Source organism: Chenopodium album, chromosome 7, assembly GCF_948465745.1.
Source record: "Chenopodium album chromosome 7, dcCheAlbu1.1, whole genome shotgun sequence".
NCBI classification, from domain to species: Eukaryota; Viridiplantae; Streptophyta; class Magnoliopsida; order Caryophyllales; family Amaranthaceae; genus Chenopodium; species Chenopodium album.
Window position 1 is genome coordinate 76,528,267 of NC_137840.1, and position 17,204 is coordinate 76,545,470.

Here is a 17,204-nt window from a genome sequence, read left to right on the forward strand (position 1 = left end):
GCCTTCAATTTTGAAATTTTTTGACCTTTTTTCGCCCGAAAATAAAAATTGCCGAGATGTTTACTATAGTCCCTAATATCCTCCGGGAGTCCAATTGAGTGAGTGGAACCATCCAATTTGCCTTAAAACGATCAATTTACCAATTCGCAACTTTCACCGATTTTGTGAACTCAAGCCTACCACGGACGTTTAAGACATTAATTAATGGTCATATATGGTTCCAAACGGCATTAAATGACATAATGATGTATCCCATTGGGTCTCAAAACATTTCGCTACCGGGCCCGTAACGTCAAAAATTCCTCAAAAAGTGTGGATAATAGCCTTCAATTTTGGAATTTTTTGACTTTTTTTCGCCCGGAAATAAAAATTATCGAGATGTTTACCATGGTCCCTAATACCCTCCGGGAGTCCAATTAGGTGGGTGGAACCATCCAATTTTCCTTAAAAAGGTCAATTTACCAATTCGCAACTTGTACCGATTTTGTGAACTCAAGCCTACCACGGACATTTATTACATCATTTAATGGTCATATAAGGTTCCAAATGGCATTATATGACCCTAAGATGTATCCTCCAGGGTCTCAACACTTTTCGCCACCGGCCCCAACAACCTCAAAAGTTTATAAAAAAGCATGGATAATAGCCTTCAATTTTGGAATTTTTTGACCTTTTTCGCCCGAAAATGAAAATTGCCAAGATGTTTACCATGGTCCCTAATATCCTCCGAGAGTCCAATTGAGTGAGTGGAACCATCCAATTTAACTTAAAACGATCAATTTACCAATTCGCAACCCTTACCGATTTTGTGAACTCAAGCCTACCACGGACGTTTAAGACATCAATTAATGGTCATTTATGGTTCCAAAGGGCATTAAATGACCCAATGATGTATCCCATAGGGTCTCAAAACTTTTCGCCACCGGGCCCGTAACGTCAAAAATTCCACAAAAAACGTGGATAATAGCCTTCAATTTTGGAATTTTTTGACTTTTTTCGCCCGGAATAAAAAATTGCCGAGATGTTTACCATGGTCCCTAATACCCTCCTAGAGTCCAATTAGGTGGGTGGAACCATCCAATTTGCCTTAAAACAGTCAATTTACCAATTCGCAACTTGTACCGATTTTTTGAACTCAAGCCTACCATGGACATTTATGACATCATTTAATTGTCATATATGGTTCCAAACGGCATTATATGACCCTAAGATGTATCCCCTATGGTCTCAACACTTTTCGCCACCGGCCCTTGATAGGCGTGTCGCGTACCTAACAAAAATAAACCTAACTAGACCACTACTATGTAGATGGGCAAGCAAGGGTCGGATCCCAAGAGACTATGATTCAACTAATCAATTAGACTCAAGTAACTACTAAGCAAGTAACTAAATCAAATAATTGAGAATTAATAACTAAATATCAAGAACGACAATTAAACTAAATAATACGATAATCAAATACTAAAGATATCCAAGATCAAGCATTACCACGAATACAATTAATGCAATAGTAGTTCTACCCTTAACATATAATTCAATTGATTAAAGAGGAAAAGTAATCCCTAAATAGTACCAATGGTCTCTCCCGAGTTATCAATGGCTTCTCTAATCACAATCAAGCCTATTTCCGTGGAATCATGTAAATTAAAGACCTTGAGCACATTACCCTAACTTCCTAATGATCCATTCAACTACCCCCGTGATGAACTTCAAACCCTAAATTGATTTATTCAAACCCGTCAAAACCCAACTCCCGTTGCGATTAAAACAATGGATTAATAACAATACCAATTATCCCTAATATAGTATTGGCATGAGCACAATCAATTAAGCATATCAATTGCAATTATCATTAGAGAATTTAAAGAATTAAATCAAGCATTAATCATATTCGGGTTCCACTAGATCTTGGAATAGGGAAACTACTCACACATATTAATTAAATCAAGAAATATAATCAATAAAGAAAACATGATTAACAATAATAAAATAAGAGAATTGAGAGAAGAAATCAATACTTGGAATTAATTATGAAATATTGAATCTTGAAAGCAAAACCCTAGAAAATAATATGGAAGAACGTAATACCCAAAAAGAAGTCTAAAAATAATATCTGAAAAAAGTGATAAATAAAAGATTATCTAAAACCTATTTATATCCTCTCATAAAACTAGGTATTTCTATCTTAATAGGACTCCTAAACGCTGCCAAAACGAGCTGCCACAGGTAGGTTGTGGCACGAAGAAAACCGCCACAACCAAGGTGTGGAGCGGACTGCCTTCGCCTCTCCCTTGCTCCAATATAGACGCCCACAACCAGGTTGTGGCCAACAGATTGCACGCCACAACCGAGTCGTGGAGTAGGCTGCCTAAATGCTTCATTGATGCTCCATTGGTGCTAGAAACGCTCCATATAAAGAAATATCTCGCGATTAAAAAAAAATTCCTCGCAAATCGAGCCCTGTTCCTATAAAAACAAAAACAAACAAACCGAGAAGAGCAATATCGAAATAGGAAGAATAATAGCCAAAAAGATTAAGAGAATGAAGAAAACACAATAAAACATGACCAAATATCACATATAAATCGTGTATAATATCGTGCTATCAAATTCCCCCAAGCTAAACCTTTGCTCTTCCTCGAGTAAAGCAACAAATAAATAAATCAATACTTCACCCCAAAAGTAATCAAAATCAAGAACAATTAAATCAAGGTAAATCCAACAAATATGCTTCAAAAATCAACCAATTTCATTCATCCAATCACTTATCCTCCCTAACAATTGTCAAGTAGAGGAAACCACAAGAGCATATAGAATTCAAGACTAGTGCTCGCACACTCAACTCTCATTTACGTGGCGAGTAAAAGGCGTACTCGTTCGCTCTCCATCCCAAACCCATCATGTGAACAATGCCCTCCCAACTCACGCACCCGTGTGTTTAAAAAAAACATACACTCAACCTAATAGTCGACTCGGAATATGTCAAGTCATTCCTTGCTTTGATAAGTAACTACTTTCACATTCGCACAACTCTATGCACAAAGGTCGGAAGGTCTTTAAAGCTTGTAATGTAAGGTTAGGGTAAGAGGTAGGATAAATTTGGGAAAATGTGAGAGAAAAGCAATGCTTAAGGGAGCTAAAATCCTAACAAAACCAAAGCCAAAAATAAATAATGACCAATCATCTCCAACATACTCAACTCCACCAAAAATTCACCAAATACAACTCCAATCATAACAATAATATTTTTCAACTCTTACAATAAATCACTCATAAAAATATAATGATATAGAATTTGAGTGAATAAACTAACTTTGAACTCATTCTTTTTTCTTTTGAATTTTTTTTCCTTGAGCAACCTTCAACTATTACACTTGAACATTGAAACAATTTTTTTTTCCTTTATATCTCACATTGGAATTTTTCAACTTTAAAACACAAATTGTCAACATTTTTTCCAATCACAATAATCAAAGAACAAATTACTCATCTTTTATTCCCACATTGTGCAAATAGTATGCACACCACAACTCCCTCACCTCACCAACTAATAGCTCCCCCAAGCCAAGCTTGGGACTAGTAACCAATGGGGCTCAAATATGCTTGTAATGTGGCTAAATAAACAATAAAAAGTCAAGGCAACAACATGGGTAGCAAGAAGGGAAAAACTGTATCTAAATTCATCCGAAGGCTACCTAAGAGAACAACGCCTTCGTCCTCCTCAATGTGCATAATAGTGAGTCATGAAACACTGCTCATAGTTGCAAACCAATACTCAAATTCATTGACATACCAGGAACTAACACACATTCCTCACCAAATCAACTAGTCAAGCACTATATTCACAAGCAGTTGGACAAAATTGACGCATGTTAAAGCATCCAAGCAATCAAATATCAAATTATGGCAACTTATCCAAAATACTCATCATCATATACTAATGACCAAAACAATTTTTTTAGTATGGGGCACATGGAAGCATGATTTATCATTCATTGGAACGTATTTTTGTAATTTTTGATTTTTTTTTTCATTTCATTTTTTTTAAAGCGGTAAATCTATACTACAAAGCAATAAATCTATACTAAGAAAAAATGTACCATGGGTACACAAGAACCTCCCCTACACTTGAATATTGCAATGTCCACAATGCAATAATATAACATGAATAAAATAAGGGGAAAAAGTATTCACAAAGCATCATTGTGGAGGTAGACAAGAAGGGCTTGAGTGATTAATATGCTGCATCGAGTCGAATTTGCGCCAAGTTTCTCAATTTAAAATTTACAACCATGAAGTTCCAAAATATCACAAGTCCTCAAACCAAACCGCCTAAGTCACAGGACTCACGGCAAAAGTCCTTCGAGAAGCAATAGAACAACAGCCGTATGATAATATCTCAATTAAACTCCAAAAACCCACTTAATCAGATGCATCCTTCTCCAACCCGTATCAATGTAGCAATAAGCCACTATATATCAACACAAATTCGGTATAATATTGCAGCCAAGAAAATTAGAGATCAAGGTCACAAATACCCAATAACTTCCAGCCAATATACCAGCATATTCAAGAAATAATGTTCGAATTATATTCGATAAAAAACAGAGGATAAAATTCTTTGTATTTGTAATGATGATCTCCTCTAATTTGCGTCAAAATCAAACTAGAAAATCAGCATTAGCTCGCCTAGAATACGAGATGATTGGGGAACGGTGAGTTGAGTCGAGAAATGCCATAAATAACAGCCAGAATCGCTGAAATTTTCGAATCTAGTAGTTTGATTTCCAATCAAGAACAGGGCAAAAATGTTGCCAATTTTTAGAGGATATGCGCCAAGAATTCAAACCAAGGAAATCAGAGATCAATGGAGGCCTTGAAAGAACTACGTTGATCGGTAAGTTACCTCTCTTCATCTTGCCCTTTTTTTCAATTTTTTTTTTCGGCCTCTTTATGTGTTGATTCAGGGAGTGCCGCAGCTTGGATGTGGTGTTTGGGCTTTGGCCGCAACCGGGTTGCGGAGTAAACTGTTTTGCTCAGAGTTTTTATACACACTCAAAGTATCACCGCAACTAGGTTGCGTAGAGAACGAGAATACCGCAACCTGCTTGTGGACTATACTGTGATGTTAAAATTTTAGCCTCCACTATGCATTCTTCCTCCCTTAATTACACACCACTAAAGAAGAAAACTAAGAAAAAGAAGTTAAAAGAATTAATTTTAAAAAATATTAAAAAGGTGAAAAGGCTAAACTAGGCTACTGACAAGAATACTACCTAAGCTTAATAAAACAATAAGAAAAACACTACTCCGTTAAAATGCCAATTTTATTTTATTTTATTTTTTTTTAGAGAAGAATTAAAAATAGCTAACTAAAAAAAATAATAAAAAAAAAAACCTAAATTAAGAGTTAGAAAGTTGGGTTGCCTCCCAAAAAGCGCTTTTTTAAAAGGTCATAAGCTCGACCTCCTTTTGTAGCTCAACCTGGATCACCATCACGCGGAGAGGATTCTCTACGGTCTTGTCTGTAATTGTGTTCACATGTATATGACTCCTTCAAACTAGGGTTGATATAATTTGTATCCGAACTCATTTTGATGTAGCTAAACCCATCATGCGGTGGAATATAGTCATTTTTGCTCACAAGATATCTATTAGAAACACACTTATCAACCAAAGGGTTAGTAGCATCAATTCTCAAACAAGTACCACCATCAAAAGTGAAATTATGGTCATTGAAAAGCTTAAACACAACTTGCTTATCCTGAGCTCTAATGGTCACTTGTCCTTGAGGAACATCTATTAAAGCTTGACTTGTAGCAAGAAAAGGGTGACCAAAGATAAGTGGGATCTTATGGTCTTCTTTCATATCCACTACAACAAAGTCAACAGGAAAAACAAGTTCACCAATCCCAACTAATACATCTTCAACTACACCCTTAGGGAGTCTAACAGTTCTATCAGCCATATGAAGAGATATAGGAGAGGGTTTAAGGTTTTTCAAACCTAATTTGTCATATACTGAAGAAGGCATTAAGTTAACACTAGCACCCAGATCACACAAGACCCTATCAAAATATGTTTCGTTTATCATACAAGGGATAGTAAAACTACCAGGATCATGCAATTTAGGTGGTAAGCTATCATGTAAAAGATCACGACATTTCTCCTTTACTACCAAACATTCTAATTTCTTATCATTTTGATCATGATCTAGAATTCCTTTCACAAAATTTGCAAATTGAGGCATTTGAATTACAAGATCAGAAAAAGGAATGGTAGCACATACCTTCTTAAGAGTCTCAGAATACTTCCCAAAATGCTTATCGAAAACAACTTTTGATAACCTTTGCGGGAAAGGCATCGGCTCCTCATGTGCTTGTGGAGCAACATATTTGGGACCTTCTCTCTCATGCTTCTCTGTTCTTGACTCCACATTGCACACTTTCTCTTCTAATCCTCCCGTAAACAATTCATCACTCTTCACGAAAATTGCATTGCATTGTTTCGTCTTGACTTTTGCTTGATCTTGAAGAGTTGTAAGATGACTCACTTGCTGTGAAAGTTGAGAAAGATGAGTTTCTATCCTCTTATTTTGAGCAACAAGCAATTGAATCGAGTTTTCAAAATATTCATTTTGCTTTGCTTGTAACTCAAATTGCTTTGATATAAGCTCTTGTTGTTGACGTTTGGAGGTAGCAAAAGTCTCCATAATGGATTCAAGATTTGAAGATTGAGGTAGTGGTTGGCGCATGGATTGATGATTGATAGGAGCTCGTGCTTGAAAAACGGGTGGTGGTGGAGGATTCACTTGAGCCTGATTGTTCATATATGAGAAACCTTGATGATTTCTCCACCCTTCATCAAATGGCCTTGTGGAGGTCGTGGTATAAAAAGCATTAGCTTTCTCAATCGTCATTCCATCATAATTAGGTTGACACTCCCGCGCAGTATGGCCTTGCAATCCACACATCTGACAAATTTCCATCGGGGGTCGAGGGGACTCAGCTTGGAGTTGATTGACTTTATGAGTTAGTGCCTGCACAGAACTAGTCAACATGGTTAGAGCATCAACATCATGTTTATTAACTATGTTGATAGCATTTCGTCCTCTTGAATGGTAATTATCATTAGCCGCCGTCTTCTCAATCAAATCCTTCGCATCGGTTGGGTTCTTCGTCATGATAGAACCTCCGGATGCAGCGTCAATGTATATGCGAAACTCATGGGTCAAACCATTATAGAACGTTTGGATCAACATCCACTCTGGAATGCCATGATGAGGGCATTGTCTCTGCAATCTCTTAAATCTTCTCCATGCCTCATATAGGGATTCGTCATTGGATTGATGGAAAGTAGATAGCTCGTTCCTTAATTTTGCGGGTTTCTCTTGCCCCAACAATTTGACTAGAAAAGCCTTGGCAAGCTTGTCCCACGTATCAAAAGAACCAATACCTTCATCTCGTAACCACTCCCTGGCTCTATCCCGTAGTGAAAAGGGGAAAAGTCGTAGTCTAATAGCATCATCAGTGACACCATTGAGCTTCATGGTGTCACACTTCTCCAAGAAACTATCAATATGAGTCACAGGACAATCATTCGGTGAGCCCGCAAAAGAATCATTGGAGATGAACTGTATGAATTGGGGCTTCAACTCGAAACTTTGAGCAGTGACAGGTGGTCTAACAACACTGGAGAGGAATCCGGTTGTTATATCCAGAATACCATACTCCAAAAGAGATTTTGTTCCTGGATCGACCATGTTTCTTGTAATTTGATTTTTCCTCCTTCTACCTCTTCGTCTTCTTGCAGTAGCTTCAATCTCAGAATCAAAAGGTGTTAAATCATCTGAATCTGAACTTCGAGTTTGCATGCAACAAAGAAACTAAAACGAGATAACAAAGACACAAGGAACAATAGCCGAAGCAACAAAATATATGCTTAGTAAAAACGAATCACAAATAACTAGAATGAAACCGTTAGTCCCCGGCAACGGCGCCAAAATTTGATAGGCGTGTCGCGTACCTAACAAAAATAAACCTAACTAGACCACTACTATGTAGACGAGCAAGCAAGGGTCGGATTCCAAGAAACTATGGTTCAACTAATCAATTAGACTCAAGTAACTACTAAGCAAGTAACCAAATCAAATAATTGAGAATTAATAACTAAATATCAAGAACGACAATTAAACTAAATAATACGATAATCAAATACTAAAGATATCCAAGATCAAGCATTACCACGAATACAATTAATGCAATAGTAGTTCTACCCCTAACATATAATTCAATTGATTAAAGAGGAAAAGTAATCCCTAAATAGTACCAATGGTCTCTCCTGAGTTATCAATGGCTTCTCTAATCACAATCAAGCCTACTTCCGTGGAATCATGTAAATTAAAGACTTTGAGCACATTACCCTAACCTTCTAATGATCCATTCAACTACTCCCGTGATGAACTTCAAACCCTTAATTGATTTATTCAAACCCGTCAAAACCCAACTCCCGTTGCGATTAAAACAATGGATTAATAACAATACCAATTATCCCTAATATAGTATTGGCATGAGCACAATCAATTAAGCATATCAATTGCAATTATCATTAGAGAATTTAAAGAATTAAATCAAGCATTAATCATATTCGGGTTCCACTAGATCTTGGAATAGGGAAACTACTCACACATATTAATGAAATCAAGAACTATAATCAATAAAGAAAACATGATTAACAATAATAAAATAAGAGAATTGAGAGAAGAAATCAATACTTGGAATTAATTATGAAATATTGAATCTTGAAAGCAAAACCCTAGAAAATAATATGGAAGAACGTAATACCCAAAAAGAAGTCTAAAAATAATATCTGAAAAAGTGATAAATAAAAGATTATCTAAAACCTATTTATATCCTCTCATAAAACTAGGTATTTCTATCTTAATAGGACTCCTAAACGCTGCCAAAACGAGCTGCCACAGGTAGGTTGTGGCACGAAGAAAACCGCCACAACCAGGGTGTGGAGCGGGCTGCCTTCGCCTCTCCCTTGCTCCAATATAGACGCCCACAACCAGGTTGTGGCCAACAGATTGCACGCCACAACCGAGCTGTGGAGTAGGCTGCCTAAATGCTTCATTGATGCTCCATTGATGCTAGAAACGCTCCATATAAAGAAATATCTCGCGATTAAAAAAAATTCCAAGCATATCGAGCCCTATTCCTATAAAAACAAAAACAAACAAACCAAGAAGAGCAATATCGAATTAGAAGAATAATAGCTCAAAAAGATTAAGAGAATGAAGAAAACACAATAAAACAAGACCAAATATCACATATAAATCGTGTATAATATCGTGTTATCAGCCCTAATAACCTCAAAAATTCCTCAAAAAGCGTTGATAATAGCCTTCAATTTTGGAATTTTTTGACCTTTTTTCACCCGGAAATAAAAATTTCCGAGATGTTTACTATAGTCCCTAATATCCTCAGGAGGTCCACTTGAGTGGGTGGAACCATACAATTTGCCTTAAAACGATCAATTTACCAATTCGCAACTCTCACCGATTTAGTGAACTCAAGACTACCACGGACATTTAGGACATCATATAATGGTCATATGTGGTTCCAAACGGCATTATATGACCCTAAGATGTATCCCCTAGGGTCTTAACACTTTTCGCCACCAGGCCCCTTAACCTCAAAAATTCCTCAAAAAGTGTGGATAATAGCCTTCAATTTTGGAATTTTTTGACTTTTTTTCGCCCGGAAATAAAAATTATTGAGATGTTTACCATGGTCCCTAATACCCTCTGGGAGTCCAATTAGGTGGGTGGAACCATCCAATTTGCCTTAAAACGGTCAATTTACCAATTCGCAGCTAGTACCGATTTTGTGAACTCTAGCCTACCACGGACATTTATGATATCATTTAATGGTCATATAAGGTTCCAAACGGCATTATATGACCCAAAGATGTATTCCCTAGGGTCTCAACACTTTTCGCCACCGGCCCCAACAACCTTAAAAGTTCCTCAAAAAGCATGGATAATAGCCTTCAATTTTGGAATTTTTTGACCTTTTTTCGCCCTGAAATAAAAATTTTCTAAATGTTTACTATGGTCCCTAATATCCAAGGGAGTCCAATTGAGTGGGTGGAACCATCCAATTTGCCATAAAACGAACTATTTATCAATTCGCGACTCTCATCGATTTTGTGAACTCAAGCCTACCACGGACGTTTAAGACATCAATTAATGGTCATATATGGTTCCAAACGGCATTAAATGACCCAATGATGTATCCCATAGGGTCTCAAAACTTTTCGCCACCGGACCCGTAACGTCAAAAATTCCACAAAAAACGTGGATAATAGCATTTAATTTTGGAATTTTTTAACTTTTTTCGCCCGAAATAAAAAATTGCCGAAATGTTTACCATGGTCCCTAATACCCTCTGGGAGTCCAATTAGGTGGGTGGAACCATCAAATTTGCCTTAAAACAGTCAATTTACCAATTCGCAACTTGTACCGATTTTTTGACTCAAGCCTACCATGGACATTTATGACATAATTTAATGGTCATATATGGTTACAAACGGCATTATATGACCCTGAGATGTATCCCCTAGGGTCTTAACACTTTTCGCCACCGGCCCCTTAGCCTTAAAAATTCCTCAAAAAGTGTGGATAATAGCCTTCAATTTCGGAATTTTTGGATTTTTTTCGCCCGGAAATAAAAATTATCGAGATGTTTACCATGGTCCCTAATACCCTCCGATAGTCCAATTAGGTGGGTGCAACCATCCAATTTGCCTTAAAACGGTTAATTTCCAAATTCGCAACTTGCACCGAATTTGTGAACTCAAGCCTACACGGACATTTATGACATCATTTAATGGTCATATAAGGTTCCAAACGGCATTATATGATCCTAAGATGTATCCCCTAGGGTCTCAACAATATTCGCCACCGGCCCCAACAACCTCAAAAGTTCCTCAAAAAACATGGATAATAGCTTTCAATTTTGGAATTTTTTGACCTTTTTTCGCCCGGAAATAAAAATTGTTGAGATGTTTACTATGGTCCCTAATATCCTCCGGGAGTCCAATTGTGTGGGTGGAACCATCCAATTTGCCTTAAAACGATCAATTTACCAATTCGCAACTCTCAACGATTTTGTGACCTCAAGACTACCACGGACATTTAAGACATCATATAATGGTCATATATGGTTCCAAACCGCATTATATGACCCTAAGATGTATCCCCTAAGGTCTTAACACTTTTCGCCACCGGGCCCCTTGATCTCAAAAATTACTCAAAAAGTGTGGATAATAGCCTTCAATTTTGGAATTTTTAAACTTTTTTCGATCGGAAATAAAAATTATCGAGATGTTTAACATGGTCCCTAATACCCTTCGGGAGTCCAATTAGGTGGGTGGAACCATCCAATTTGCCTTAAAACGATCAATTTACCAATTCGCAACTTGCACCGATTTTGTGAACTCAAGCCTACCACGGACATTTATGACATCATTTAATGGTCATATAAGGTTCAAACGGTATTATATGACCCAAAGATGTATCCCCTAGGGTCTCAACACTTTTCGCCACCGGCCCCAACAACCTTAAAAGTTCCTCAAAAACCATGGATAATAGCCTTCAATTTTTGAATTTTTTGACCTTTTTTCGCCCGGAAATAGAAATTTCCGAGATGTTTAATATGGTCCCTAATATCCAAGGGAGTCCAATTGAGTGGGTGGAACCATCCAATTTGCCATAAAACGATCTATTTATCAATTCGCGACTCTCACCGATTTTGTGAACTCAAGCCTACCACGGACTATTAAGACATCAATTAATGGTCATATATGGTTCCAAACGGCATTAAATGACCCAATGATGTATCCCATAGGGTCTCAAAACTTTTCGCCACCGGACCCGTAACGTCGAAAATTCCACAAAAAAGTGGATAATAGCCTTCAATTTTGGAATTTTTTAACTTTTTTCGCCCGGAATAAAAAATTGCCGAGATGTTTACCATGGTCCCTAATACCCTCCGGGAGTCCAATTAGGTGGGTGGAACCATCCAATTTGCCTTAAAACAGTCAATTTACCAATTCGCAACTTGTACTGATTTTTTGACTCAAGCCTACCATGGACATTTATGACATAATTTAATGGTCATATATGGTTACAAACGGAATTATATGACCCTAAGATGTATCCCCTAGGATCTTAACACTTTTCTCCACCGGGCCCCTTAGCCTTAAAAATTCCTCAAAAAGTGTGAATAATAGCCTTCAATTTCAGAATTTTTTGACTTTTTTTCGCCCGGAAAAAAAATTATCGAGATGTTTACCATGGTCCCTAATACCCTTCGATAGTCCAATTAGGTGGGTGGAACCATCCAATTTGCCTTAAAACGGTCAATTTTCAAATTCGCAACTTGCACCGAATTTGTGAACTCAAGCCTACCACGGACATTTATGACATCATTTAATGGTCATATAAGGTTCTAAACGGCATTATATGATCCTATGATGTATCCCCTAGGGTCTCAACAATTTTTGCCACCGGCCCCAACAACCTCAAAAGTTCCTCAAAAAGCATGGATAATAGCCTTCAATTTTGGAATTTTTTGACCTTTTTTAGCCCGGAAATAAAAATTGCCGAGATATTTACTATGGTCCCTAATATCCTCCGGGAGTCCAATTGAGTGGGTGGAACTATCCAATTTGCCTTAAAACGATCAATTTACCAATTCGCAACTCTCGCCGATTTTGTGAACTCAAGACTACCACGGACATTTAAGACATCATATAATGGTCATATATGGTTCCAAACCGCATTATATGACCCTAAGATGTATCCCCTAAGGTCTTAACACTTTTCGCCACCGGGCCCCTTAATCTCAAAAATTCCTCAAAAAGTGTGGATAATAGCCTTCAATTTTGGAATTTTTAAACTTTTTTTCGCTCGGAAATAAAAATTATCGAGATGTTTAACATGGTCCCTAATACCCTCCGGGAGTCCAATTAGGTGGGTGGAACCATCCAATTTGCCTTAAAACGGTCAATTTACCAATTCGCAACTTGCACCGATTTTGTGAACTCAAGCCTACCACGGACATTTATGACATCATTTAATGGTCATATAAGGTTCAAACGGCATTATCTGACCCTAAGATGTATCCCCTAGGGTCTCAACACTTTTTGCCACCGGCCCCAATAACCTCAAAAATTCCTCAAAAAGCGTGGATAATAGCCTTCAATTTTAGAATTTTTAGACCCTTTTTCGCCCGGAAATAAAAAATTTTCGAGATATTTACTGTGGTCCTTAATATCCTCAGGAGGTCCACTTGAGTGGGTGGAACCATCCAATTTTCCTTAAAACGATCAATTTACCAATTCGCAACTCTCACCGATTTTGTGAACTCAAGCCTACCACGGATATTTAAGACATCATATAATGGTCATATATGGTTCCAAATGGCATTACATGACCCTAAGATTTATCCCCTAGGGTCTTATCACTTTTCGCCACCGGGCCCTTTAACTTATAAAATTCCTTAAAAAGTGTGGATAATAGCCTTCAATTTTGGAATTTTTTGAATTTTTTTCGCGCGTAAATAAAAATTATCGAGATGTTTACCATGGTCCCTAATACCCTCCGGGAGTCCAATTAGGAGGGTGGAACCATCCAATTTGCCTTAAAACGGTCAAGTTACCAATTCGCAACTCTAACCGATTTTGTGAACTGAAGCCTACCATGGACATTTATGACATCATTTAATGGTCATATATGGTTCCAAACGGCATTATATGAACATAAGATGTATCCCCTATGGTCTCAACACTTTTCGCCACCGGCCCTAATAACCTCAAAAATTTCTCAAAAAACGTGGATAATAGCCTTCAATTTTGGAATTTTTTGACCTTTTTTCGCCCGGAAATAAAAATTGCCGAGATATTAACTATGGTCCCTAATATCCTCAGGAGGTCCACTTGAGTGGGTGGAACCATCCAATTTTCCTTAAAACGATCAATTTACCAATTCGCAACACTCACCGATTTTGTTAACTCAAGCCTACCATGGACATTTAAGACATCATATAATGGTCATATATGGTTCCAAACGGCATTGTAAGACCCTAAGATGTATCCCCTAGGGTCTTAACACTTTTCGCCACAGAGCCCCTTAACCTATAAAATTCCTCAAAAAGTGTGGATAATAGCCTTCAATTTTGGAATTTTTTGACTTTTTTTCGCCTTTAAATAAAAATTATCGAGATGTTTACCATCTAATTAGGTGGGTGGAACCATCCAATTTGCCTTAAAACGGTCAATTTACCAATTTGCAACTTGCACCGATATTGTGAACTCAAGCCTAACACGGACATTTATGACATCATATAATGGTCATATAAGGTTCCAAACGGCATTATATGACCCTAAGATGTATCCCTTAGAGTCTCAACACTTTTCGCCACCGGCCCTAACAACCTCAAAAGTTCTTCAAAAAGCAAGGATAATAGCCTTCAATTTTGAAACTTTTTAACCTATTTTCGCCCGGAAATAAAAATTGACGAGATGTTTACTATGTTTCCTAATATCCGTCGGGAGTCCAATTGAGTAAGTGGAACCACCCAATTTGCCTTAAAAGTCTAAATTTACTAATTCGCAACTCTCACCGATTTTGTGAACTCAAGCCTACCACGGACATTTAAGACATCATATAAGGGTCATATATGGTTCCAAACGGCATTATATAACCCTAAGGTGGATCCCCTAGGGTCTTATTATTTTTCGCCACCGGGCCCCTTAACCTCAAAAATTCCTCAAAAAGTGTTGATAATAGCCTTCAATTTTAGAATATTTTGACTTTTATTCGCCCGGAAATAAAAATTATCGAGATGTTTACCATGGCCCTAATACCCTCTGGCAGTCCAATTAGGTGGGTGGAAACATCCAATTTGCCTTAAAACAGTCAAATTACCAATTCGCAAGTTGCACCGATTTTGTGAACTGAAGCATACCACGGACATTTATAACATCATATAATGGTCATATAAGGTTCCAAACGGCATTATATGACCCTAAGATGTATCCCCTAGAGTCTCAACACTTTTCGCCACCGGCCCTAACAACCTCAAAAAGCATGGATTATTCAATTTTGGAACTTTTTGACCTTTTTTCGCCCGGATATAAAAATTGTCGAGATGTTTACTATGGTCCCTAATATCCTCCGGGAGTCCAATTGAGTGAGTGGAATCATCCAGTTTGTCTTAAAACGGTCAATTTACCAATTCGCAACTCTCACCGATTTGTGAACTCAAGCCTACCACGGACATTTAAGACATCATATAAGGGTCATATATGGTTCCAAATGGCATTATATAACCCTAAGATGTATCCCCTAGGGTCTTATTATTTTTCGCCACCGGCCCTAACAACCTCAAAAGTTCTTCAAAAAGCATGGATAATAACCTTCAATTTTGAAACTTTTTAATCTATTTTCGTCTGAAAATAAAAATTGACGAGATGTTTACTATGTTTCCTAATATCCTCCGGGAGTCCAATTGAGTGAGTAGAACCATCCACTTTGCCTTAAAACGCTCAATTTACTAATTCGCAACTCTCACCGATTTTGTGAACTCAAGCCTACCACGGACATTAAAGACATCATATAAGGGACATATATGGTTCCAAACGGCATTATATAACCCTAAGGTGGATCCCCTAGGGTCTTATTATTTTTCGCCACCGGGCACCTTAACCTCAAAAGTTCCTAAAAAAGCATGGAAAATAGCCTTCAATTTTGGAATTTTTTGACCTTTTTTCGCCTGAAAATAAAAATTGCCGGGATGTTTACTATGGTCCCTAATATCCTCCAGGAGTCCAATCGAGTGGGTGGAACAATCCAATTTTCCTTAAAACGATCAATTTACCAATGCGCAACTCTCACCGATTTTATGAACTCAAGCCTACCACGAACATTTAAAACATCATATAATGGTCATATATGGTTCCAAACGGCATTATATGACCCTAAGATGTATCCCCTAGGGTCTTAACACTTTTCGCCACTGGGCACCTTAATCTCAAAAATTCCTCAAAAAGTGTGGATAATAGCCTTTAATTTTGGAACTTTTTTACTTTTTTTCGCCCGGTAATAAAAATTATCTAGATGTTTACAATGGTCCCTAATACCCTTCAGGAGTCCAATTAGGTGGGTGGAACCATCCAATTTGCCTTAAAACGGTCAATTTACCAATTCGCAACTTGCATCGATTTTGTGAACTCAAGCCTACCACGGACAATTATGACATCATTTAATGGTCATATAAGGTTCCAAACGACATTATATGACCCTAAGATGTATCCCTAGGGTCTCAACACTTTTCACCACCTGCCCCAACAACCTCAAAAGTTCCTCAAAAAGCATGGATAATAGCCTTGAATTTTGGAATTTTTTGACCTTTTTTCGCCCGGAAATAAAAATAGCCGAGATGTTTACTATGGTCCCTAATATCCTCTGGGAGTCCAATTGAGTGGGTGGAACCATCCAATTTTCCATAAAACGATCCATTTACCAATTCGCAACTCTCACCGATTTGGTGAACTCCAGCCTACCACGGACATTTAAGACATCATATAATGGTCATATGTGGTTCCAAACGGCATTATATGACCCTAAGATGTATCCCCTAGGGTCTTAACACTTTTCGCCACTGGGCACCTTAATCTCAAAAATTCCTCAAAAAGTGTGGATAATAGCCTTCAATTTTGGAATTTTTTGATTTTTTTTCGTCCGGAAATAAAAATTATCGAGATGTTTACCATGGTCCCTAATACCCTTTAGGAGTCCAATTAGGTGGGTGGAACCATCCAATTTGCCTTAAAACGGTCAATTTACCAATTCGCAACTTGCACCGATTTTGTGAACTCAAGCCTACCACGGACAATTATGACATCATTTAATGGTCATATAAGGTTCCAAACGGAATTATATGACCCTAAGATGTATCCCTAGGGTCTCAACACTTTTCGCCACCTGCCCCAACAACCTCAAAAGTTCCTCAAAAAGCATGGATAATAGCCTTCAATTTTGGAATTTTTTTACCTTTTTTCGCACGGAAATAAAAATTGCCGAGATGTTTACTATGGTCCCTAATATCCTCCGGGAGTCCAATTAAGCGGGTGGA

At 37.6% G+C, this 17,204-nt stretch overlaps 1 protein-coding gene and 1 non-coding gene across 2 annotated transcripts; one reads left to right on the forward strand and one right to left on the reverse strand.

Annotated features, from left to right (window-relative positions):
- Positions 1–5,479: 5,479 nt before the first annotated feature.
- LOC145640712 (uncharacterized) lies at positions 5,480–7,873 on the reverse strand. Its single transcript, XM_081691943.1, has 3 exons — positions 6,812–7,873; positions 6,115–6,556; positions 5,480–6,021 (listed from the first exon to the last, which is right to left on the reverse strand). Exons 1-3 carry the CDS (start codon positions 7,871–7,873, stop codon positions 5,480–5,482), a joined length of 2,046 nt encoding a protein of 681 aa, XP_081548069.1.
- LOC145641340 (small nucleolar RNA R71) lies at positions 7,272–7,378 on the forward strand. The gene has a single exon (XR_014115377.1). It is a non-coding gene; the product is annotated as a small nucleolar RNA R71 (small nucleolar RNA).
- Positions 7,874–17,204: the final 9,331 nt, after the last annotated feature.

Coding starts and splice junctions, on each gene's coding strand:
- LOC145640712 (XM_081691943.1), bottom strand. CDS start 7,873: ATGCAAACTCGAAGTTCAGATTCAGATGATTTAACACCTTTTGATTCT. Junction 6,557..6,811: donor ATATGAACAATCAGGCTCAA/GTGAATCCTCCA, acceptor CAACTTTCACAG/CAAGTGAGTCATCTTACAAC. Junction 6,022..6,114: donor ACCTAAATTGCATGATCCTG/GTAGTTTTACTA, acceptor TGCCTTCTTCAG/TATATGACAAATTAGGTTTG.